This window comes from Rhineura floridana, chromosome 11 (assembly GCF_030035675.1).
Source record: "Rhineura floridana isolate rRhiFlo1 chromosome 11, rRhiFlo1.hap2, whole genome shotgun sequence".
Taxonomy (NCBI): Eukaryota; Metazoa; Chordata; class Lepidosauria; order Squamata; family Rhineuridae; genus Rhineura; species Rhineura floridana.
This window is the reverse complement of record NC_084490.1, coordinates 18,115,418-18,141,036: the sequence shown is the minus strand read 5'-3', so window position 1 is coordinate 18,141,036 and position 25,619 is coordinate 18,115,418. Positions and strand designations below refer to the sequence as shown.

General features: G+C 43.7%; 2 protein-coding genes and 1 long non-coding RNA gene across 13 annotated transcripts; 1 reads left to right on the top strand and 2 right to left on the bottom strand.

Moving 5' to 3' along the window:
• Positions 1-1,489: 1,489 nt before the first annotated feature.
• TMEM219 (transmembrane protein 219) lies at positions 1,490-15,611 on the bottom strand. Of its 6 annotated transcripts, XM_061590145.1 has the most exons (7): positions 15,164-15,434; positions 12,821-12,923; positions 3,296-3,462; positions 2,370-2,592; positions 2,158-2,266; positions 1,978-2,089; positions 1,490-1,867 (listed from the first exon to the last, which is right to left on the bottom strand). In XM_061590145.1, exons 2-7 carry the CDS (start codon positions 12,879-12,881, stop codon positions 1,739-1,741), a joined length of 801 nt encoding a protein of 266 aa, XP_061446129.1. In that variant the 5' UTR covers positions 12,882-12,923; positions 15,164-15,434; the 3' UTR covers positions 1,490-1,738. The 6 variants fall into 6 exon arrangements, with proteins under 6 accessions (XP_061446129.1, XP_061446130.1, XP_061446127.1 ...); XM_061590146.1 differs by lacking the exon at positions 12,821-12,923 and having other exon boundaries at positions 15,164-15,430; XM_061590143.1 differs by lacking the exons at positions 1,490-1,867; positions 1,978-2,089; positions 2,158-2,266; ... (1 more) ...; positions 3,296-3,462; positions 15,164-15,434 and adding exons at positions 6,890-10,410; positions 11,167-11,238 and having other exon boundaries at positions 12,821-12,909.
• A 1,792-nt stretch (positions 15,612-17,403) lies between these two features.
• Positions 17,404-24,350, bottom strand: LOC133367022 (uncharacterized). 6 transcript variants are annotated; one of them, XM_061590648.1, is made up of 6 exons: positions 24,256-24,350; positions 23,012-23,307; positions 22,268-22,315; positions 20,262-21,101; positions 19,558-19,590; positions 17,404-17,761 (listed from the first exon to the last, which is right to left on the bottom strand). In XM_061590648.1, exons 2-6 carry the CDS (start codon positions 23,121-23,123, stop codon positions 17,712-17,714), a joined length of 1,083 nt encoding a protein of 360 aa, XP_061446632.1. In that variant the 5' UTR covers positions 23,124-23,307; positions 24,256-24,350; the 3' UTR covers positions 17,404-17,711. The 6 variants fall into 6 exon arrangements, with proteins under 6 accessions (XP_061446632.1, XP_061446629.1, XP_061446630.1 ...); XM_061590645.1 differs by lacking the exon at positions 24,256-24,350 and adding an exon at positions 23,676-24,236; XM_061590646.1 differs by lacking the exon at positions 24,256-24,350 and adding an exon at positions 23,829-24,236.
• Positions 24,287-25,245, top strand: LOC133367026 (uncharacterized). The gene is made up of 2 exons (XR_009758500.1): positions 24,287-24,603; positions 24,833-25,245. It is a non-coding gene; the product is annotated as an uncharacterized LOC133367026 (long non-coding RNA).
• The last annotated feature ends 374 nt before the right edge of the window (positions 25,246-25,619 follow it).

The following is a 25,619-nucleotide window of genomic DNA, read 5'->3' as shown; positions in this document are numbered from 1 at the left end:
TGTAGGATGGGAGAGTCTGGGTACATTACACAGGAAGGAAGTGGGCAGCTAAGAGGGTATAGGGTTGCAGAGTCTAGATGGGGATACTCTACCAGTTATGGCTTCTGCTGTCACTGCATCATTAAGACTGTGGTGGTGGGGTGGACCCAAAGACCAACTAGCAGTGATGGTGGTATGATTAAATTTCATATATTAATTTGACATTGCTAGCCAGTTTTTGTTGCAGGCATTTGTTAACTGATTCTGCTAGGCACATTAATATCAGTTCAGCAGAAACCTAGGTCAGGTTACCTATCAAGTTGAAATCAGTGTCATGAAAATTATGGTTTTATATACAAAAGGGTGGCATCTGGTGATCCCATTCAGATCAGTGAGAGATTACTGTTTTGGGAGAAAGGAATGCTTTGGAAGATCCCATTCCTTTCCAATGAATGACTCATCTCAAGAGGAAGGTGTATCCAGCACTTTGCTAGCATCACTGAGGCACATTCCCTTTTCTGCCAAATGCAGGTTCAGGATGAATACTTCCAGCTCAATGGAATAAGGGTTGTTAATCCCATTCAAGCCAATAAATCAACACCAGTTAGGAAGTAGGATGCACATTTGTACACATTTAAAGGGTCCAGGCTCTCATCCACCTTAAATTAGTGAGGTTATGAACAAGGATCCTCTCCTACCCCATGACTCACCAAAGTTCCTGTGGCTTTTCTGGAAGTGATGCAAGATGTTTTTTTAAAAACGTCTTGGTGGCGAGAGATGGGGATAGAGGGTACAATAATTTGCAAATAGCCATAGTCCTTGGGATAGGTTAGGCTATTTGTCACCTTCAGAAGCTCTGCTCTTGATCTTACTCTGAGGTAAAGTCAAGTAGGTGGGTACTGGAGACAAAGCCTTCTCAGTGGTGAAACCATAATTGTAGAATGCCCTTGCTGTTGAGATCTGCCAGGCTCCTTTTAACACTTAAGCATTTGTAAAAAAAAATCCAGCAAGTTTTTAATATGTAATTTCTATTCTAATTTCTGCTTTTGATCTACCTGCTGGTTTGAAACTTTCTGCTTTTATTATGGTTGTGATAAGATTTATTATAGATTCTTGTCTTATGTATTTTAAAATCGTTGTAAGGTGCTTTTTATATCTTTTGATTAAAATGTGGATATATACATAAAATATAAACAATAAACAAGCAAATCATGAAATACTTCACTTCAGCAAAAAAATAACATTGAGTTTCTTATCACATTTTGTGACGCCATTTATATTATTCACCCTTGAAGTGGGAACAGCTAATGAAATTATGGTAAGAACCTGTAACCAAAGCTCCTAATTTTAATAGAATATTTACTGACAAATGAAAGATAATACCATTTAGAATAATGCTATGGTAGTCCTTACCACATGGCACACTCCCCGAGTAACTAGTTGAAAAATATATGATTCAATTTGTGTTACAGTCTTTTACAATACAAAAACACACACCCAAATACCCCTATCATTTATATCTAATTTATTATTTCATCTGCTTTCACAGGGGTTCATATAGTCACCCCACCACAGTGAACCAAGACAGCAAGTCAAATTCTGTTCATGCCTCAGTCACTGTAACAGTACATGGGCTAACTTAGTTCTGAAACACAGTGAGCATTGTGGGATCCGGGTGCTTAAAGAAAGGAGGGCAAAGGGGCAGGCCACCTGGGTTCTCTGGAGTACAGAATGAAGATGTGCCATTTGCTGGAGCCACTTAGATTTGCCCCCACTTGTCTCTGGGGTTAGGATAGCACAGGCCAGCTGCACAACATATCATGACACAAAGGCAGAGAAGGAAAGCACTTGTCATCAGGAGACGCTGGCTGCAGAGGGCACGATCCGCCTGAGAGTAAAAGGAGTGCAACAGTAAATGCTCCTCCCCTTATAATCAGCTTGCATCCTGAAGAAACCCAGAATCCCAAGGTCCAGCTACTGCCAGCGCCCACGTCTTACCTGATCCAACATGCTGGACAGGGCAGGATTAGCCTGGTAATGTGACTGATAACAAATCCGTGTCTCTTCTTGATGCATGTCCTGTTCCTCTATCACACATGTAGGTGGTTGTCTGGGGACAAGATGGGAGTATTGCATTAATGAGTTAAGAAGTCCTTGCAGCTAAAGTTCTTGGCTCACCTGGTTGTGGGGAGAAGGGATGATGGTGCAGTGATGCTAAGGCAGCTCTCATGGGAGATTGAGTTCATGATGATGACCAAAAGATGGATTGACTCCTGGGCATCTGGACCTGTAGTTGGAAGGAAAAGTCAAGGGGAGAGACACACAGAACCAGGAGTTCCTAAAATCTTTGAGAGGATGTTTCTATTGGTCAGGTGCGGGGAACCACTCACCTTTGAGACCCAATTTTTCCCCACTGACTGTCAGTCCTAGGAGTGTACCATTGGGAGGATCTGTCCCATTGTGGAGGACAAAAGTCAGGCCAACCGTGACAGAGATTGTTGTACGGGTCGCAGCAGTGATTGTGGAGGGAGATGATGTCAAGGCATTTTCCTGCGTCGTATTTGGGGTACAGAACATTAAGTGTGCCAGAGACTTTAGCAGAGTATTCCAGTCCTTAGAGATGAGGAAGGAAAAAGGGATGAGAATTGACTCTTAGTTGATTCAGTTCTCTTTTACTGCTGCTTTTTTTCCTTTGCTCCTGCCTTTTAAAATACTTTTCCAGTTTCACATGACCTTGCCTCTTAAAATTCCCTTTTGTTCTTAACAGCTTAAAAACTGAAAGATGGCCACTATATTAAAAATTATGATTAAAAAGTGTCAGAGCATCTGGATCTTTGAATATTACAGAAAGTAGTTACAACCACAAATATAAAGGTTTGTATTTTTGAAGTTCATATTCCTTTTGCTCCTCCCTTCTCCAAATGATAGAACATTCAAGAACAATTTCCTATAGCACCTTTATATATAAAAAAGCAACAACCCCACAACACTTCTGTAATTCACAAATGTTTAAGTTGGGACACAATGGCATGGTAATAACAGCCAACACAGGCAGTGTTATTCTTGAGAGAGAATTAATTAGTGTAGCTCTCAGAAAATGAAATTCCATCTTGGTAGACAGCCAATCAGCCTGAAAGTTTCAATAGAATGACAGCTCAATCCCTCCGTTGGTGGAGCACTTGGCAAGAGACCAAGGAGGAAGGTGGAATCTCCACCACTGCTTCCTGAAGTCTCCCATTCTTATGACCAGACAACCCAATTCCATCCCAAGCACTTTGGTATGATTTTCTACTTAGGGTGCTCATCTCTAGCTCACCTTTTTGACATCAGGGTTCTGAACATCATGTGACTGGATGTAGGCAGCAAAACCGACAAAGGCAACAGCCAACGAAAGGAGGCAAAAGAAGAAGGTGACCAGAGGTGGGTGTCGCTCCAGGCAGACACGTAGGGAGCCCAGCAGGGAGCAGATGACCATGATCAGCCCTAAGAGTGAGGGTAAGAAGGTTGTAGTGTCATCCCAGCACTAGAAGAAGCTGAAACTTCTGCTGGAACAGCCAGAAACGATGGAAAAGGCTGGCCATGGGTCCCAATCTCCTTTGCGCTTTGTATGGTACAACCGCAAGCATGATAGCTTCTTTTTTTAAAAAAAATCAAAAAGTGTTTAAGAGACCCAGAAATGTGAATGGAACTAATACCAAAATATATTCATTTGGTCTCATAATTTCTCAGACATGTGGGTGTATAATTGTACCCCCTGAACATTTAATGGGAATTTGCTCACTGGAGAGTAACTCTGCATCAAGATCTCCATGTAAATAGAAAGTTTACCCATTCACTTTTCACATGCATTTTTTGTACTTTCCAAAAACTGTTGTGTAAATTTGTATATTTGTTAAGCACAGAATGACAGTGGTCTGAAATGCGTGTGTGCCAGTGTGTGCATTTACCTAAGAAAGCAGGTCTTTACCCTGCATTGAGATCACTGAGACTTGAGACTTAGTAAAATAAGAAAAGCTACTTTATTTATAGAAATACATAGTAGATAGAACGGCATACCTAGTTCTAACTAACTAAGTTGGAGGCACAACACCCAGGCTTGGGACTTTGCCCTCATGGCTAGGAGAGAGAGAGGACAGACAAAGGGGTCTCCTCTTTCTCAGACAGTCGAAGAAGAAAAGGAACGGGCGGAAGGAGGAGGGGCAGATAAACTTCCCTAAGACATATCAGTCTAGCAACGGAAGGAAGTCAGTCAGAGCATCACAGGTAAAGGTAATCAAGCCTATCCATCTGGAGGACCCTAACTCTTATCTCCTTTCTGGAACATAAACAAAAGAACAAAACAGGAGTTGCTGTTGCTGGATAAAAGGGTTTCTTAGTTTTTATTTTGTACTGTTTTTATTGCATGTTGGTAATTTGCCTTGAGACACATGTGAAAGACAATTCATAAATTAAGAAATAAATTTTGATAGTCGGGTTTTTTAGACCCCTCCATGTGCATGCTGAGGTAGTGTAGCTCTCAGAAAAGATGGTACTACATGCCTAAATTAGCTCTAAATCTATCCATTTTGAAAAACTAACTTAGACTTGCGAATGTCTGAAGTTAGCAACAGCAAGATTCTTCATCAGCCTAGTTGGTTGGATGACTCTGCTTGTAAGAGAAAACTTGCCACTGAAGCTAACACAGGTGAGGTTTTCATATTTGACAGGTTCCCTGCATTTTCTATGTTGCTAATAAAAGTGGCAAATCTCAACACAATGAAATTGGAAAGGAACATCTGGAATTATGGGTAAGAGTTGGGCATTTGCAACAGTGAATTATTTCCTATGTTTCACCCAATATAGCAATCTCATTACTGCAAAGTCCTGTCTTAGAATGTGGGAATGCTTTCTGTGGATGAAAAGACCAAATGATACTGTAACACCACCCTCCACATATGGCACACTATGCCATGATCTGTTGGGGTGAGGAAGAAAAAAGCTTTACATGGATGTAATTTTTAATGCATTTTTTGTCACATCCAGAAGTATAATGTACCACATGATGCACTGCTGTTTATAAAATTGCTCCCCCCCATTTGTTTAAATACACAGTTATTTTAAAAAAGAATATAGGAATGCTGATCTTTGTGTCTGGCCTCAAAATTCACCAACCGAGAAGGCTCACAAAATGAGTAACAGCATATAATGTGGGAAATTAAACACTACATTTATTTGATTTCTTATATTTTATTCCCAGCATTTGTCATGTGAGGCTTCTCTCCTTTGATCCTTCCGGCCCTGTGAGGCAATTTCTCCCTGTCTTTTTTGAGAATAACGTGTGTGTGCAGTTCCATGGCACAGACTTGTTTTGCGATATAGATATACCATACATGTTTGTGTGTTTTATGTCACACAAGTAACTTACTAACAATTACTTCAGCATGCTACTAGCAAGATCACTGTACAACATGCGATTTCCTGTATCTCCACTGTCAAAGGCAGGATGCCTCTGAATGCCAGCTGGTGGGAATCACAAACGTGTATAGTGCTGTTGTGCTCAGGTCCTCCTTGCGGGCTTCCCGTAGGCATCTGGCTGGCCACTCTGAGGGCAGAAAGCTGGATGGCCAACTCTTCTTATGTTCTTAACATACAGACTGGCCCTTTGCTCAGTCCCCACTATCATTATGAGCACTTTTTAAGTCCACCAGTGTTTCCTTGCAGCTACAAGATATGGTGATGGCCACAAGCTTAGATGGATTTACACACACATTCATGGCAATACCAATGGCTATTGATCAAGACAAGTGGAACCTGCAACAAAATGTTGCAGAATGGAGGCTCCTATTCAGAAGTCCAGCCAGCCCTTTTACATTCTGTTTTCCCTCCCTGTTCTTCCCCCAATGAGGAGCCAACATTCTATAGCCGCTGAGCATGTCCAGCCCTTATTGGCTCTTTTGTTAACCTTTATGTTTCCCCAAGCCTGATAGTACCTCTCTCATGTGCATTCATGGCACAGTATTGGCTACACAAGCATCCCCACTTGGAGAATAACTTTGCTATTAGTAAGGGATGGCTATAACCAACCTCTAGGCTTAAAGGTAGCATGCCTCAGAGCCTAGTCACTGGGGAGCAATAGCTGGTAATAGCTATTGTTTCAATGCCCTGTTTATGGGCTTCCCAGAAGCATCTAGTTGACCTCTGTGGGAAACAATACTGGACTAGATGGACCTTTGGCCTGATTCAGCAAGGCTGCTCTCATCTTCTCCAACACAGAAAGTTCTGCTAATGCCATTTTGCCAGGTCCTCCTCAATCAGTTTTCTCAACACCCTTCTAAATGCTCTTAATGTAATACAGCAGAATGTATGTAAGCAGGAATCAAATACACAATTTCAAACAGAATATCAGACAACTAAAGGATATTGAAATTATGAATGCCATTTGGTTCTCACTGATTTCCCACACACCACTCTAACTCACACAGCAACCACCATATCCTCAAATGGCTAAGACAATCCATGTATTGCCTCCTTCCCCCTGCCACCTTTCCTGTTTCATATCCATCCTCCAGCATCCTTCTCCCAAATCACCATTTGATTGCTAAAATAAAGATGCATCAGGAGAGAGGAGGTTAAGACTGCCTGGAAGCCCTGATCGCAGATGCGTATGTATTTGTGTTGGGGGTGGGATAGTTGTGGTAATTCTAGATTGTTTCAAACATCACGCAGGAGGTACTCCCCTGTAGGAAACAACGTGGTAAGCACATGTAGATTATCATATGTAACAAGTACACACAGGGTGGTCTTCACAACATGTATATGCAGCAAAAATTCTACATGTGTGGTCATTGCCCACGATCTTCTAAGGTAGGTTGTGCATAGCCAGCACTTGTAATATTGGAAGTAGCCCTCAATTGTGAGAGAGTGTTGTATCCAATGTTAGTCATACTCAGAGCAGATCTACTGAAATTAATGAGACACAACTAACTTAGTTTCATTAATTTCATTGGGTCTGCTCGAGTAGAATTTAATTGGAGACAATCCAGAGACTCTCTCAGAGAACGTCTGTGCTCTATAGCGAAGCCTAGGTGAGCTCTGCTGCAACTTAAATCCTGGCCACTAAGAAAGGTGCTGTCTGAGAAAGGATGCAAATACAACAAATTGTGTGTGTGTGTATATATATAAATAAAAAGCAGGAATCAAATACACAATTTAAAAAGGAGAATGTCAGACAACTAAGGAATACTGAAGCTATGAATGCCATTTGGTTCTTGTTGATTTCCCACACACCACTATAATTTATTTAATATATACAGTATATTAAGTAGAGGGACACGCCACAATTTTGTTTAAAACCATTGTTAAAATGACCCCACCAGCTGCCCAATGTTCTAGTTGTGACAAATAGCGTATCAAAGTCAAACTATTTTTCAACACATTCTGTGTGTCTGCACAACATTGGCTTGTGAAAGGATTTGCCGAGCACGTGCCACCAAGTCACACCCATTAGTGCTTTCCACTGGAGCTTGAGAATGCTCCCCTCGAAGTTGGCCATTCCTTAGCAATTAGATACCAAGCAGGGCATTAGTGCAATAGCAGCCATCTTGAATGCATTCGTTCTGTGTTCGGTTTCCCTATCAATTGAAAAATAAGCTGTCCTAGAACAATCTTCATTACGGAAGCAAGGAAAAGTGTTTTTCTTGTTTCCTTTCTTGAAATGGTGCACTTCAGACATTAACACTGCTACTCCAAAAAAGGTTGTTGGTTTTTTTAAGAGGAGGAACAAGCAATGAGGATGGGACTTTCCTCCCTTATCTCTTCCCATGTGCCTGGTTTGTTAAATCAGTTTTGCTCAACATCCGAACTGAGAAACCACGATTTAAGTGTTGCCTACATTTCTGATTTGCAAGCTGGAATAAAACCATGTCTGCCCAGACATAGGAAGTAAGAGTTATCAGCTGTATTTGGACAGTTGTATTTTGGTTTATTAGGCTGAAATAGATAGAAGCCCTTTGCCTCTGCACATAGTCCTTTTGCTCCTTCCTTTGGTACACGCTCTAGTTAAGCCTATTAGTAACCACAGTTTCTTGTTTTGACCAAACTTGGAAATTATGATTAATTAGAGGATTCCTGGTTTTGGTGTGAGCAAAAGTCTTGCTTATATCTTGGCTAAATAAGCTAAGATATGACTGCCCAAACTGGTTCTTTATGTGGGTTCCTGGTTACCTGTTCAAATAAATCATATGCCAGCCATTCCCCATGAAATTCATTCATCTTACCTCAAAAGACCCTAGGTGACTAAATGAACTCCAGCACTCAAACAACTTCTGGATGACACCCAGAAGATGCTAACTTCATGTAGCAAAGTAGCATAAAAGCTGCATTTATGATTAGAGAGACTTGAGTGGCCTGCATTTTCAGAATCTTTGTGGATTCCCCCCCACCCCCAAAATCTGGATATGGGACTGGCCAACCCAAATATTTTGAGATACTTCTGGGTAAACATGATAGAATGCTGCTGCAAGAAAGTCCCACTGAGTTTAGTAAGACTTATTCCCAGGTAAGTGTGCATAGGATTGCAGTCATAGTGTGCTTTCTAACAGGGTAAAGAATGAATCAATACACTTTCATTTGCTGGAGCTATTAGGCAAGTGTGCTGTGTCTTTTTGTTAATATTTTAGAGACAAAGAGGATTTATATTGCCACAACTCTCAGAAAAATTGCTCTCTGACCCTTTCCATTTTACACCATCAGTGGTTCTAGTTCCACTATAGCCATTACCTTAAAAAAACCATTTGTCAGAAGATAAAGCAATAGGTTATTCAAAATCACAACTTTTTACTTGACGTGTATAAAACACAGTCTCCATACTACGAGGACAAACATACCACTGAAGTTACATCGACAAATGAGCCCCCCCCCACTTTTTTTTTTTTTTTACAGAGGGTTCTTTTCAAAATATGAGCAATAAGCAGCTCTAATCTGGCAAGCTCTCTTGGTCAGTCCAGCTTCTGATAACGGCACCCTTGGCCTGGCTGAAGCATTCTGGGTTTCAGCAGCTGCAGGACTTTCCAATGGCTCCAGCAACTCGTCCCCTTTGATCTCACAGACATTGTGCAGGATGCAGCATGTGGCAATGACCACAGGAATGAGCTTCTCCCTCACATCTAGCCTCATCTGCAAACATCTCCAGCGTGCTCTCAGGACCCCAAAAGCTCTCTCCACGCACGCTCGGCACTTGGCAAGTCTCTCATTGAATTTCTCCTGGGCGCCAGTTTTGGGCGCTGGATACGGCTTCATGAGCCAGGGGCGAAGCGGGTACGCAGGATCCCCAATTATGACAGGGGTCATTGAAACACCTTCTAGCACTGTTGGAGTTTGTGGCCCAAAAGTACCCTCGTCCATGCTGTTGAAAAAAGGAGAGTTGTGCAAGATGCGGGAGTCATGGGATCGCTCAGGAAAGCCAACATAGATATCAGTGAAACGGGACTTGCTGTCCACCAGTGCCTGCAACACCATAGAATAGAAGCCCTTGCAATTAATATAGGAGTCGGCAGAGAATGGGGGGCAAAGAATGGAGATGTGTATTGCATCAATTGCGCCAAGGCAATTGGGGAAACCCATCTCCTTGAAGCCCTCCATGATCTCCTGCGGGTCTCCCAGCTTAATTGTTTGGGCCAGCAGCCTGCTGTTTATTTCCTCGCACACCTCTTCAAATATTGAGCAAGCTGATGAAATTCCCACCCCAAAGAGCTCCGAGACGGTCTTGTAGCTGTCGTGGTGAGCTAGCTTCCAGATGGTCATGGCAACTCTTTTTTCAACAGGGATGTGTGACCGCATGCCAGTGTCTCGACGCTGCAGGGCAGGGCGCAGCTCCTCGGCAATGTACATCAGCGTAGATCGTGACATTCTGAACAAGGAAATCCAACACTTGTCATCCTGCTCGGAATTTATCATCCGCTCCCACCATTCACTGCACCGTGGAAGCATCCAGTGTGACCGCTCAGACAAGGCCATCAGCTCGTGCTCGTAGTGGAGTGCAGGAGAAGACGAGTACACCATAGTGACTACAGAGACGATAGCATTTCGGTGAAGGCGCAGAAGGGCTCTCTTCCGCCGAACGCTAGCCGAGAGGATACGTCTCAGCACTGCAGCTGATCTGCGGAAACGCCTCCGCTGCAAAATCCTCGCTATTGCAAAAATCACACTGCGCCTGTTGAGCATCCATTGTTGCACTAGCAACTGAGAGGTTTGAACACAGGCAGCAACAAGAGCCAGGCACTCCTGCTCCATTTATTCAGCCACTCTTGAAGTTCAGTGAAGGTGGTGACGTTAGTGTGCTGCGAGACAAAACCCTTCCCCTTGCTACACCATTAGCCAAAGCAGGGATGATCTCACCAGGCAGGGACGAGATATAACCAGTCCTTGTGCTTCAACCGGAAAGGCGCTGTTGAACTGAAGGGCAATATATTGTAACTGAATCATATTTATATTTCAGTTGTGAAGGCTTTTCTTAAAACAACAACAAAAACCAGACTGAGCAAAGGAGTATTATTCCACCACACTTAGAGGAATGTCCAACCATTGCCTATTCTCCATTTCTAAATTCTTAACCTTTCAGAGGGTTATATACGATTCTATTCTGTCATCCCCATCCTAGCTTCCCTCCCCACACCCATAAACATTCTTCCAACTGACCACCCTTAAGACACATAACTTTATTATTCCCATAGTGTTCATCTTGCATCATTCCACACCCATCTCCAGTAATCATCAATTTTCTGAAGCTACAACTTTAAAGTCCCATTATCTCAAAACTGGTCAACCACCTAACCCTTGATTTGTAACATAATAGCTTCAGGGGTTCAGCATCCTTGCTCATATCCGGTGTACCCTGGCCAACTAAAATTACTTTGTAGTGTGGGGAAAGTACTCTACATATGCTCAGAGACACTTACAGCTGAATTTGGTCATTAAAAACAGGGTAAGGACTGTAGCTCAGTGGTAGAGCATCTGCTTTGCATGCAAAAGGTCCACAGTTCAATCCCCAGCATCTCTAGGTAGGGCTGGGAAAGAACCTTGTCTGAAATCCTACAGAGCTGCTCTCAGACAATGCAGACAATACTGAGCTTGATGGACTAGTGGCCTGATTCAGAATAAGGCAAGTTTCCTATGTTCCGAGGTAAATCCTGGCTCAATTTAAAATCTTACCAGTTTTCCTAAGCTCCATCCCTGTTTGAGGTAAGGACGCAGCAAGATTTCTAGACTCTGTACTTCATTCCCCTGCAAACATTCAATGTGAACCATGACTACAGCCAAACGAGAAGTTTTAAATCCTTTTATTCTGCGAAATGAGCAAAATGCTACTGTATTTTAAACAGTTAAAGCCCACAGAATCAGAGCAGTTCTGTTGACCTACTAACCCAAATAATTCAGTTCAATTGCTCTTTCACCATCCTTAGCTACACATCCAGAAATAATTTAATGCCTCTTCTCTTCCACCACCCCTTGACTTACTATCAAAACAATTAAAAACATCTAGAACCGATCCACGTGTTTTCTTCTACAACCCCCCTCCCTGTTCCACAGTCACTATTTCTTTTCCCCATACATCACAATTTCCCATATGTCCTCAATCCATTAGGGCTGCAACCCTACGCATCCTTGCTTGGAAGCAAATCCCACTGAACTCAGAGGTACTAACTTTTGAGTAATAACATGGTTAGGACTGTATGTAAGCCACATAGACAGACTGAGGGCTTTGGGACCTCCCCACCACTTCAGTGGAGGCCTGGGGTTCTTGCACAGTTCTGTAGAAGACATTGTAGCTTCTGAATATTTATTTAAAAGGTACAAGAACCCTGTTCTCATTTAATCTGACAATCATCCCCTACTCCCTTACCAAAACCATCAAAGGGAAGAGAGTTTGGCGAGGCCCGGGAGTGAGAGAGAGAGGGCACAATGCGGTTAGAAGGGCTGAGACAGTGGGATGGAAAAGACAGAAAGTCTGGAGACAGAAAGTGCTTTAAACTCCAACAAGGGGAACGCTGGGGATCTCCACATACACTCCCACTGTCTGTATTTTGCATATCTGTCCCTGCTTTGGGGGATTCCTGATTAAGTGTGTTAGTATTACCTGCTAGAGCAGTGGTTCCCATGCTTCCCCCTGCGCTCCCAGGGACCACTTGAAAATTGCTGAGGATCCTGGCGGACCATTTAGTGAGTTTTCTGCCTGTTACAGCCACTGTAATGCCCTGTGCTATCTGCTGAATGATTTTTAATTGTATTTTTATTGCTTTCTTATATTTCAGAATACGTATTGTATTACAATACAATAAAAAGAAGCAATACAAATATAATTAAAAACAATATGAATATTCAATATGGGCCTGCCACAGACCACCTGAACAAAGTTTGCAGACCACAGTTTGGGAACCCCTGTGCTAGAGCTCTCCAGGATTCATCACACTCCTGTTTCCATTATCTCTGACCATTGGCCATGCTTGCTTGGGCTAATAGAGGCTCTAGTCCAGCAACATCTGGAGGGCACCGGGGTCACTAGAAGTTCAATCTGTAGGTGGGTGTATCTTGTCTTAAGTGCACATGCCTGCAAATGCCTGCATATGAACACCAAGGTGCCCATTTAGCGCTCAACCTGCGCTTCACATACAGCAGCTGCAGAGGTATAATTTGAACTGTGGGTAAAAACAGCAGTTAACATTTGTATACTGCTTTCAAGTGTTCACAACTGTTCGTGTGCATTATTTAGTTGCATTCCTTACAGCAAACCTGTAAGTCAGTATTATCCCCCATTTTGCAGTCTGTGTGTGTGTGTGGGGGGGGGGGCTGATGGAGAATCACTTACCCAAAGCACCTTGTGAGTTGAGGGCAGGGGTAAGATTCAAACCAGGGAGTTCTTGATTCATAGCTCAGCCACTACACTACACCAGCTTCTTCCTGATAAAAGCCTGTAGGACAATTACAGTTTCAAAGAACTAATCTTTAGCAAAACTGCCGTCTGAGATATTGAATTGGTGGAGGGTAGGCTATTGTAGAATAAATATAGGCATGCTAAAAGGCAGCATGAAATGTGCAAAGGGAGCCCACTTGCCAGCTGAGGACTACTTATCAGGTCTTACTGTTGGTGACATATTTGCAGCAGATCTGGATGGTAGAAATCAGGCCTGTATCTTTACAGCAATTGCTCCATATTTGTGGGAAGTGAAACAAGCAGCTTTTTGGTTTTTTTCAGAAGGAGCATAAACCTTTTGATAGTCAACGCTGCTTTCAGTATTGTTTTCTGTGGCTGTCTCTGTGTTGTCGTATGATATTATATGGTTGGTTTCAAACTATAATTTGGTAAGCCACACTGAACTTCCTGGAAAAATGGTACATAAATATTCTAATAAAAACAGGGTAGGCAATGTGGTGCCTTCCAGATGCAATAGGACTTCTGTTTCCATTATCTCTGGCCATTGGCCATGCTCGCTTGGGCTAATAAGGGCTGTAGTCCAACAACATCTGGAGGGCACCATATTGGCTATCCCATAAATAAACATACAAGTAAATACAAATAATAGTGGAAGGGTGTGGTACATGATCTGATCAGTGCTATGAGAACAGTGGTGTTTACAAACATGCCCCCTAAAATATTGAAAGGCTATGTCATCTACCCAGAAACTGCACTCTCACCAAGATACTCCTAGACATGCACAAGGCTAGCTATGGTTTCTTGCAGAATCAGGGACTCAGAAACCCTCCTTTCCTTACTATACTGTTTATTTCATGTTCATTGTTAGCATTATTATTGTTGTTGTTGTTGTTATTAATTACATTTGTATACCACCCCATAGCCGAAGCTCTCTGGGTGGTTTAGCATTCAAAACAAGTTCCTGGCAGGTTAAGCTCCCAGCTCAATATAAGCTTTAGGAATAGAGAAATATGGGTAAGCATATGTGTAGATCAAGTGTGGGGAATCTTTGGCCATCCAGCTGTTGCTGAACTACAACTCCTATCATCCCTGGCCATGCTTGCGGGGCTGATGGGAGTTGTAGTTCAGCCTCATCTGGAGGACCAAGAGTTCCCATTCCTGATACAGATGGTTAGTGTGGTACCGCAGAGTGTTTCCTTATTCATTTATTACATGATATCTCAGCTTTCCTCCAAGGAGCTCAAAGAGGTATGCACAGACATCCCTTCCCGCATTTTATTTTCACAACAACCCTGTGGGGTAGATTAGACTGAAAGATAGGGAATGGGGCTCTGTCATCCACGTGAACGTCATAGCTGGGGGGGGGACATTGAAGCTCGGTCTCCCCAGTCCAAGTCCTGCACATTACCTGCTCCCCCATATGCGTCGGGCTTAGGAGATCCAGGTTCAAACTCATTTTCAGTTGCAGAAGTATCTCAAGTATGGTGAGAAATTATGACTTGGCTAATTGACTTCCATAGTGACAAGAAGAAAACTATAAACCAGATTGTTTGCTGATAAGGGCTTTAGGAATAATTAATGATAATTGGGGGGGCAGAAAGGGAGGTAGATGGATGCAATATTTCACATGGAGGTATACACATCACCTCTTTGTCAGCTGCGCCCTAAAAAAAATAATCCATACACTTCTAAATAGTCCTTCCTAAGCTCCAGAAACATGAGTGTGTCTTCATCTCTCTAAATAAGGGCATACAAGGTTGTAAGTCTATGCACACTTACCAAGGAGTAAGCCTCGCCGATACAGTGGGACTCATTTCTGATGCAAAGGATTGCAGTGTACATCAGATGCCAACTGTAATATTTCATTGATTGGGATGGACCACTGTTCAGTTGGAAAGCACATGCTTTGCACTCAGAAGAGCCAGATTCAATCTCTGGCCATGCAACTAAAAGGATCTCAAATTGAGAAAGTCCTCCTCCTGAGACCCTAGAGATGCTACCAGTCAGAGTAGACAATACGAGATGGACCAACCGGCTAACTTAGCGTAAGGCTGCAAATCAAATAATTATTTTACCCTAGGGGGCTATATTCTTCCAAACCTAAATCCTTGAGTATTTTGTTCCAAAAATCAGCCTATATTTGAACAAAAGGGATATTACGAAAATAGGAATTTCGATGAGAATCATAATAGCGAGAAGAGGATTGTGAGAATTGGGAGCAGTTTGGGGAAAGAATCCAGGAATGGTCTAGTTAAGAAAAGAGCAGACTTATCTTACCTCCGTCCTATTCTCTCCTCTGTTACCCTCCAGGTTGCAGTTCAGGCGACTTCTTCCTTTACTCAGGCTCCCTCTATCCAGGATTCTATCCCTTTAAGAAGCAGCCGCGCACACCCATTTCCTTACTCTCGCAAAGCAACCCTATCGGGTATTACACTCCTGCGCAGGCGCAAACTAGATGCTCCGGCGGCAACTCGCAGGTGAAGGGGCGCTTTGGAGTGACGTAATTATGCGCGTGCGCCCACGCTGTTTTTCTCCATAGAAATGCTGCCCTTCTTGCAGACAAGCCGCGTCATCCACTTAGGTTTACGTTGCTGACAGGAAGAGGTTGCCCGCTTTCCTGTTTAATGGCTCCTCAGAACCATAGAGAAAGACTTCCAGGAGTATAGACTTACCCCAATTGGAAGTTTTGAGAGCCATTTTGTTTAAGGGCAAAAAGTACTTATTTATGCATCATTTAATATCAGAGTATCGTCAAAAACCGATTTCAGCTCAATTTAGGTCGATTGTTATCAATGTTCACCAGTTTAAAGTTGTACGCCTCCAAAGAACACGCTCTCACATAGTCTTCTGTCCTTTCCCCCTCCTTCCCCTGGACTGGTCAACAACCGTAGGTTATGTGGGTTGTCTTCTCTACTCTAAGCGACTATTTGTTTGCTTAAAACCAGAAATCATCACATGACCGAGTACAGTAATGGTAAAACGAACAAGGCTCAGGTTTGTGTTATGGAGATCCACAGACAAACAAGGCAACAATTCAGACTGAAAACTATTTCAGTATTTATTTGGACCTATGCCATTGAAACATACAATTTCAGTCCCTGGAATAATACTTAGGATCACAGCTGTACATTTCTATGAAGACCACCAAGAAACAGCCCGCCACTATGAAGGGTGCTGCCGCCGCCGCCGCCGCCGCCACCACCCTCTTATCCAAAAGGACAGAGATGGCTGCTTTCTCCTGGCTTTTATGATCAGTTGTGGTAATAGCAGCCAGGGATTTCTTTCACACGCTTGCTCATTAATGCTGCAGTCCTAAGCATTGTTATTCAGAAGCAAGTCCCATTGTGCTAAAGGGTTCTACTCTTAGGATATAGTAAGGATACTTACTTGAGACACGGTCCCAGTTAACTGCCATCATTATAGTAATGATTGGCTACATCAGTTCATTGGCTTTTATTAAAATAGAAAATTTGTATTTTTAAAGATGAGGGGCTTTCATAACAGTAATAACTAGCCCAGATGCTTCAAAAATGAGAATGGAAATAAGTGCCTCATCATTAATATTTCACTAAACCAACACTGTTCCCCTAAAAGATGCCCAGAAGGAAAGTTGTGTTAAGCAGACTCTCCTGTCATTGCACTGGCACAAGGCACACTCAGCAAATTCTTGATTTCTATTTAATCAAGATGTTCTAATTGCATAATTTCTCAGCCATGTTATTGGTTCCTTGTGGTAAAACTTCCAAAGATTCTCCCTTGTCCTTTCATAAATTCTTTTAAGTTTTTCATCTTCACCCTTAAAATAATTTCCCCCCAACCCTTTTCAGTACCACCTATCCCGTTCAGTGGGATCCACGAGGCTGAGACGCAGGTGTAATTAATTCTTGTTTTATTAGAGGAATAGATACATCAAAAGCAGTGTTTCATAGAGAGCACTAAACTAACTCACTAGAATTCCCTAGCTGCACTCTGGACATGCTCTGCAACGTATAAAGAAAGTTGACTCAGCAGCTTCTCCCCTGGAGCCGCAGGTTTAAGTAGGGAAAGTCCTTGATCTTAATCTCTGACTCCTTCTCAAGCCCTGCCTCTGACCCGTCCGTTTCTCGCTACGCCAAGCGCGGGCTGACGGGGGGCAGGCGTCCAATGGCTCGTCCAAAAGGGCCTCGGCAACAGGCTCAATGTCAGGAGGAGGTTGCTCTCCTGGTGCCTCCCAAGAACCGCTAGGCAGAGGGGGAGGGGCACACTCTTCTTCAGAGAGCACGCCATCCGTGGGAACTGACCCTGGCTCCAACTCACTCCCACATCCCGTCCTGCGGAGACTCAACAACTCCTGGGTCTACCACTCCTTCTGACAGCTGGGGACCCTGAAACTCATGCCTTCCCCCTTCCTGGCCCCCGCAGAGGAGCTGAGGCCCAACACCACCACCCTCACCACTGTTTTCCCTGTGCTGGTAGTCAAACTTTTCATTCATTCCTGTGTTGCACTGAATAAGGAGACACTGACAAGGCAAGAGAAGTGAATTTAAATAAATTCTTTTTTTGACTTTATTTTCAGGGGAATCCAGAGAAATTAAAAACCATATGAAGAAATTAAAAACCAGAGCATTAAATCAGAGAGAGAGAAAGAGAGAGAGAAAGGTGAGGTGTTAGCCTCATCTGGACAATTTGGGCTATTATAACAGCAAAGGGAGGGAGGGAGGCAGGTGGCAATGCTTCCCCTTTCAAGATGCTTGGGCTTCTCCAGTCTTCAAGGGGGGGTGGGCACCTCGCCTGTCCCCATGTACCCCCCATGTCTTAGCGGTGCTTCCCCTCGGAATTCTTGAAGTTAACCCTTCCCATCCAAGGTGTCTGTGTAGACCATCACTCTGCTAGGATCTAAATGGAAAAAGCAAACACAAAGTGATGGTGAAATGAACAATGCCTTCCACTCTCCTGCTGTACTAAATTGCTGGTCAAAGAACAGCCCCCTAACAATCTGCTCCCATATTTACAGTTATCTGGTGCTTTGGCTGAACTGTGTAAGGCAGCCCCACATCCAAAACCAAATAGTTGTGGCCTTCAGCAGCTCTATTTCTCTTCCCCAACCCCTCTGCCCATCTCATGGGGCTCTGTCTCATACAGTACAGTATATATGCCACCTCATACTGCACAGAACCAATCAGCCCAGTTTCTCAGACAGTACCTACCTGCTCCTGAATCCCTATGTCTGCTACTACATGGACAGAAAGCCTTGGGCTGCCTGGCTCATGGGCTTAGATTAGTTATGGACTGTGTCTACTTGCAAGTTTCACTGCCTTGAGAGTTCTCCAGGCAATGATCTGGGAGTGGAAGTATTTTGAAAGCATAATTTGAAACTTGTATTAAATAGTCAAAATCCAGCGTCACCTTGCAATTTGGGCTTCAAAGCTATGGAGCACATGCAGTCAAGCACAGCTGGGACATGACATTAAAAAGAGAGCCAAAAGAAGATGTAACATTAAAATGTACAAATCAGCACCCTTCAACTTCTGAAAGCAATCTTCACAAAAAGGCCAAAACATTTTTCAAAATACCAGCAGCCGGATAAAATTGTGTTTCCTGGCTTGGAGGGCACAACAAAAGGGAGATGCAACTGGTTATATGGTAAGGAATGGGAAAATATGGATTACACAACCACAACTCTTGAAGTCACATATGGATAGGTGAGAATTCTACCCACTTTGGATTTTTAGCCGAATTTTATATAGTTCATATGCTTGCTCTGTGCTGTGGAGCCAGCATGGTTGATGCAAATGCAGGCAGCAGCTTTTCCATGACACTGGATTTGCTCCCCTCCCCCTGCACTGCTCCCCTTCACAAAACTTCCAAAAACAGAAATAGCAACTAGCAGGCTGCAGCCTCTCTCACACCACTACCCCGCTTCCATGCACATTTGATGCAGCTCCTTTTTTTTCAAGAGCATAAAAACATTTCCTCCCCCCTCCTCGACCAAAAAAGTGCTTCACACAATCACCCATATTGTTGTTTTTACCCAAGCAGCAAGCTCATCTCCACAGTAAGCTTTTTTTAAAAAAACACATAACAACCTCTCCCTAAGTCTTCCTTTCCCCAAGTAAATGAGCATAATTGCAGCTTGGTTAGACTCCTCTCTCCTTTTCCACAAGTTGTTATTGGCAGGGAGGGTTTTGGGGTTCTGTGTGTGTTTGGGGCATGGGGGGAGGAAGTGATGCTGCTTTGGCAAAGGTTTGCTGAGAACGTAGTCTCTTCCCCCCCCATCTCTCTCCATCCATGTGTATTTGTGTTTGTACAAGTGCTCTCAATCAAAGGAGATGGGGGGGTAGGTGGGCAGGCAGCTGTTTTCCTTTCCTTAATGTAATAATATATTATATTAATAATAATTTGAGAGAGAAAAAACAAACTAGGAACAGCACAAGATCGTGATAAATAAATATGGAAAGAAAGCTGTCAGTTTCAATGGAATGCAACTGAAAGATAACATCAAGCAGATCCCAACCCTAGAGTCAAATCCCTGTCCTAGGATTCCCCAGTACCCATCCAAGTCACACAACTGTACATTACTCAAATCTTAAGAATACCTCTAATGGAAGCTATACAGCCAATCACTGAATTACAAGGCCTACATGAAATTTTTATCAAGACAGAATAGTGCCCAGTCATCTCCATTTGCTTACCTTGACTGTGTAGCTCCCATATATGACTCCACTCTGTATCAGGAGAAGAGGGGGGAAAGGGTAATTAGAAGCCAAGCACTGTTCCAAAGCACGTTCCAGTGCTTCAAGACCCTCCAATACGGCTCAAGTCCCTAAATTTCACCCACACTGAGAAAAATTGGGGTCCAAGGGAACAGATGTCACATACCCATCGCTGTTCACTAAAGGCAGAGGGGGCTAAATGAAACCCACATGCTCCCTCTTTAGCCAAATCATGACCCCCCTTAGCCTTCTAAAAACAATAGGTAAGGGAGCCACCAGAAAACTGGGGGGGGGGGAGCCTCCCTTTGACCTCCTTCTACCCTGAGTAGTTCATGCCCTTGTCTGGGGAAACAAAGGGAAAAGGTGGAATTCAACATGCCTTTTATGTAGTAAGCAGTGAAACGGTTATACTTTATTTTCTCGCAGACCACAAATACTATCCTACTCTCACTCCTTCCATGAACTGCAAATGTTCTTTGTGCTCTGCGACTTCCTGCTCACTCACCATCTCCACATACATCCCTAAATTTACAGGTGAAACATTTCCTCATTTCCTTCATCCCTTCTCTCTCAAATGTGTTCAATTATCTATGTGACAGCTCCCAAGCCTCAACATATACACATCAGCTCTCCTCCCCTTCCCTCATGTCCAATGAAGCACTGGGCTCCTCCCACCATCTTACCTTCCAGGTGGTAATTTCTTGCAGACTGCCAGTCAATGGCTTCCATTTCCTCCCAAGATGCTCCAGCGTCTGCATCTTGTACATCCTTGTCTGGCGCTATCCCACCACCCCCTCCATGCCCTGCTCCTGGCTCGTTGATAAAGGAAAGGCCCCACTCATTCTGAAAGATGGCTCCCAGGTGCTGTCGCCGACTGCTGTCAGACGGTGGGGGGCTGCTTGGGGGTGGCGCCAAGACACAATTGGGGAGGCTATTGGTGGTGCGGACGGCTGAGGCAGGAACATGGCAGGCTTTCCCTGGTTGATCCAAGTTCTCTTTCAGCTTGCTGGCATAAGAGATCTTGGGGATGATCCGGGCACTGCTGCTATCGACTGGGAAAGCAGGAAGAGGCCGGAAGAGTGACCATGTTTCCTTTCCGGAATCCTCGGTGGCTGAGTTGGTGGCATTAGATGTAGCAGCAGGCTTCTCACTGGCTTTGACAGTGCTGTCTCGTTCCGATTCAGGAGATGATGATGGGGAAGGTGGGTCAGAATATCCGCGGCGCCGGTGCTGCCATCGGCCGTTGGAAACGCTCTCTGGAGCACAGTGGTGGCCGTTTGTGCTAGGTCCCCATTCCTTGCGGTCTGAGGGGCTGCCTCGGTAGGTCTTGCGATATGCATTTGCATGGAAGGGCCGAGCATGGTAGAAGCGATGAGGGTAGCGGTGGGGGTGGTGGGTAACTGGAGGATCCGGCTCAGACAACTGGAGATTGCGGATGTTAAGGCTGTTGGAAGGGCTCAGGGGAACACTGGGCTCGTCAGCTATCTCAGAGGGAGCAGTATACCCATTGGACTCCCATGAACCTGAAAGGGAAAAATAGCAAGGATGAAGGAAATGCCTGATCACTCATGGACTGCAGAACAAACAGCAATCTTCCAGTAACTTTGTAGGAGGCCTCCCAAGTAAGAATGCCATGCCTGCCTTACTTCCCTTTGTCATCCTCTCATTAACGACATTTAGACTGTTAAGCTGCTCAGAGCAGGGACCCATTTGTTTCTGAGGGAGGGAGGACTTGTTAGCTCTGCTAAGGCACCGTGTTTGTTGGAGGTGCACTTAATGCCACACTTTATTCTCTAACCACAACAAAATATGGCAGACTGCTCAGTCAGTATTTGGAGATCTGATAAGAAAGTTGGGGAATTAGTAGGTGCCTAAACATGGCATCTACATATTTGAGTATCTTTCTGGTTTTTGTTTCTGCAGAATACAGACATTTTTTTCCAACTAGAGATAAACATGTCATAGATAAGCAAGTAGTAGAGGCTCATGAGATTGTAATACCCTTGAAGTCATTTCGCTGGAGTGAGCAGGTGGTTAAAATCTTCATATTAATAGCTAATAAAAAATTCTCAGCGCTGCTAACTCACTCCGTAAATTCCAAATCAATGATCCTTTGGAGACAGGGAGGAATAAAGAATTCCTTGTGTCCTCTGATATGGATTAAGAAATTATATGATCTAAGATCTGAAAATACAACTTCTGAAGTTGTTTTAACCCCCTCCTTTTTTTCTGGTTATTTAACATTCAAAATATTCTGACTTCAGGTTTCCATGCTTCTCTCTACAGGTTTCCATGCTTCTCTCTACAATGAGGAGCCAAAGGAAGAAAAACTGTTGCAAAGAATTCAGGAGACATTTTTCCCTAGTTGTAGGGCTCTATTCCTCTCCTAAATTACCATAATCCTTCCCAGGAGTGTGACAGGAAGAGGAAAATATGAAGATCTTGCTTCTTTTGTCAAATGTGTATCTAGTAAAGAAGCAAAAGTGGCAGATAATCACATCTTCTACATCTTTTCAACAGATAAGTGAAGATGGGGCACATATAATGTCAATATTCAGGACTCTAGGTTCTCAGGATGAATGTATCTCACCCAGCACTGAGGTTCACACACCTCTGAAACAGAAACATACGCAGAAAATATGACAGAAAGGACAAGGGGAAAACTCAGTCCCAATTCAGTACAACACACCTTCTCTGGAGACCTGGCTTGGCCTGTAGCCCAGCTCTGCTCCACCCCCTGCATAACAGAAAGAAGGTTTTATTTTCAACATTTAGAGGCATTAAGAATAGCTTGAACTTCAAGGCATGTTACAAAAGGCAATTACCAAAACAGAGCCACTGAACTAAGTAGGGCCCGCCCTGTTGAGGAACAAGAAACTGAAACTCTGGGGATGGAGTGCGATCCAGTAGGTTGAAATTTACCAGGGAGGGGACAGAATTCCATGATTCTATGGAGAGATGTGGGAGCTGGTAGTTTGTGGGAAAATTTCCCAACATGGGTTGTCCAATTCTATTAAGAGGGAGCAGGCATCTTGGGGCAAGAGAGACTCCACAAATCCAGTAGACACTATGTGGCTGAGGCAAGGAAAACGGAGATATGAGTGCACTCTAGTGGTGAACAAAGCTTGCTTGTCCCAGGACTCTTGGACTAAATGGATAAAGGATACATGCAAGGTTGTTGTTTTTTGGGGGGGAGGGTTGACGATGGGTAAGAGCAAGCCTGTTTGGGAGGGTCTGGAATCTGGGTTTCTACTAGTCCTTAAGCAGGCTGTAATGTAGGGATAGGGAACTTGTGGTTCCAGATGTTGCTGGGTTTCAACTCCCATCATCCCTGACCAATAGGCATGCTGGATAGTGCTCATGGGACCTGGAGTCCAACATCATCTGGAGGACTTAGATTAGAATATCAAATCCTGGATGCCATTTAAGTTACCTGTCCGGATGCGGTTGCTGAGATTGTGACATTTTTCCTTCTTGCCCCCAAGGAGACGCAGCTCCTCCTCTGGGTTGCGATTTTCATCCATGCCCAGTTCCTCCTTCTGCATGGCCTTTGGGATGTCTGGGATTCGGATCACAACAACAACAGAGCCCCAAGGATGTGGAAGATATTCTTAAACACCAGTTCTGAGTACAGTCCTGCTCCAAGTCTCCTTTTAAAACACAGCAACACAGGCTTCCCAGCGGCTACTCTTCCTCTGTTTTTCTGCACTACAAATTAGTAGCCTGTTCCTGAAAGGGACAAGACTATTTACTCCTCCACAACAGCAAAAGTCACCCTAAATTGCAGAGACTTAAAGGTGCCAGATACCCTGCAGCGCTCTCCAAAATTCTGAAGTGTTACCACAGCTTAAAGGGTAAAAGGGGATATCTAGTATTTATGCCAACCCTTCCTTATCCCCTGTTGTATTTTACACTTAAACAACCTAAGCTAACCCACAAATAAGAAACCTTATACAAACTCCTGTATAAAGATTTTTTGGAAAAGTTGCCCCCACCCCAATTTTCTGTTTTAGTTGCCTGTGTGCCCTGCTATATCCCACCCCCCAGTTAGTGCTTCTCTGCTAAAAAGCCCAAAGGCCCTGTCCAAAACTCGTCACCTTTCCAAAACTGTAATAGCTTTCCTTCTTTACGCACAACGAAACGCCAACGGAAAGCTGCTTCCCACGAACACCTTCCTTGTTTACACCCCGCACCCTTTGTTAGCGGCTTTACTGCCCTCTAGAGTGTTTTTTTAAAAAAACCCAACCAACCTAGATCTAGCCCCCCCTTTTTGGGGTCGCAAACTTCCTCTTCAGTCTTTTTCAGCCCCTTAGGCCCTTCTTTCCCAGTTCCGTAAATTTGGGCCCTTCTTTTGTGAGAGCTCAGCTATCTTTAGGCCCAGCCTTCCGCTCTCAAAATCACAGCCAAGACCTCCCGTTAAATATATATTTTAAACCTCCCAAGGAAGGGCTTGAATAGGGGAACCCCCGACCTTTTGCCCAAGATCCGACTGCCCCTTTTGCCTCTGGCCGGCTGCCTCCCAACTACAATGCGCCCCCCCCTTGCGCTCCAATCTCTCTCTCCTCCCTTCACCTTCCCGAGGCCCAGGCGATTCACCCAAGCCCGCCCGGCACATTCACCCAGCCAGCCCCCGCCACGTGACCGGTTTCCCCCTTTGGCCTCCTCTGATCACCTGACCTCCGAAGCGCCGTAGCTTCCGGGGAGGTGGCCGTGTCACGAGACCCAGCCTGTATCCTGTGACTGCTTCGTCTATCATGTGATCATACGACGAATTCCCCCCCCCTTCGTGGAATTCGTTTGATTGCATTTTTCTTCTTGTAGTTGAGTTTCAGCGTTAGGCGCGGGGTGATTTTATTTTTTTAAGAAAAAAATCATTTCTCGTGTCATTTTATATAATTTCTTATATAATTTTTCATATATAGGTTGTTTCCCATGCTTCCGCCGAAGAACCTGGCCCCTTCCATAGGCCATCGGAGTAGTTGCAGGGATCTTGCTTCGCTCTCTCTCCGTCCTAGAACGAACTTTGTAAGTAAGGGTTGTAGCCAGTGCTAGCTCTACTCAGAGTAGACCCATTGAAATTATTGAAAATACTAGTAGGACTAGCATTGGATACTACCCTAACACTGCAATCCTAAACGTGCCTACTCAGCAGTAAGTCCCATTAAATTTAGTGGGCCTTACTCCTAGGTCAGGATTGCTGCCTTAGGGGTAGTTTGCTTTTTTCCTAATCCAGTCTTTTTTCCTTTTGTGTCAGGCGTTTTAGATTGGGTATGGAGCCACTGTCTTGTTGAAACTAAGCATGTCTGGGTCTCGTCAATGTCTGGATGAGAGACCACCTGGGAACCACAGAGAATGCCTCTTCTCCCAAACATTTTAGCATGTGTTTTTAAATTGTTTTTTTAAAAATGTGTTTAAATTTGTATATTTGTTTTTAATTGCTGTAAACCACCCAGAGAGCTTCGGGTATGGGGCAGTATATAAATGTATGTATGTATGTATGTATGTCACCCTTAGATCAACCACTGAAAGAAAGGTGGGATATAAATTTAAGTAAGTAAATAAATAAATGTAAGCATGAAGGAAGGGGATCATCTTTATTTATTGTGAACAGTGCTGGATGCCTTTGCCAACAGAATGGTACAGTAAAAATACTTTAAAAAAATAAAACTATGTTTACTTGGCAATGATTCATACAGAGCTCACTTTTGCAAAAAAAATGCATAGAATCAATTATAATGTATACATAAGGTTTCAAATTTGTCATCACTTATTGCAACATTAGGCATTAGGTGTTTATATATAACTGCATGCAGATACTATGCAGCACTAGTAGGTAGCACCAGGTCATTTTGTAAACCTAGTTTCAGTTTTGATCCTGCAAGGCAATTTGTGTTAAAAAACCTAAACACAGCCTAATTGCTGCTGATGGAAGACTAACTGGAAACTTGTTAATTTTCTTTAAGGTTTGTTAATTTCATTCCCTCAAGGCCAGTATGGTTTGCTACCACAACCCTTAAGGTGCAGTTCATGATTAAGCCTTG

Bases quoted from the DNA above. Each gene is read 5' to 3' on its own strand.
- TMEM219 (XM_061590141.1), bottom strand. From the start codon at position 10,248: ATGGAGCAGGAGTGCCTGGCTCTTGTTGCTGCCTGTGTTCAAACCTCT.
- LOC133367022 (XM_061590648.1), bottom strand. From the start codon at position 23,123: ATGCAGAAGGAGGAACTGGGCATGGATGAAAATCGCAACCCAGAGGAG. The intron at 21,102-22,267 runs GTGTGTTGTACT...TTTCCCTTTCAG, and splicing joins AAGCCAGGTCTCCAGAGAAG to GTTCATGGGAGTCCAATGGG. The intron at 17,762-19,557 runs GTAAGCAAATGG...TTTTCCATTTAG, and splicing joins ATGGGAGCTACACAGTCAAG to ATCCTAGCAGAGTGATGGTC.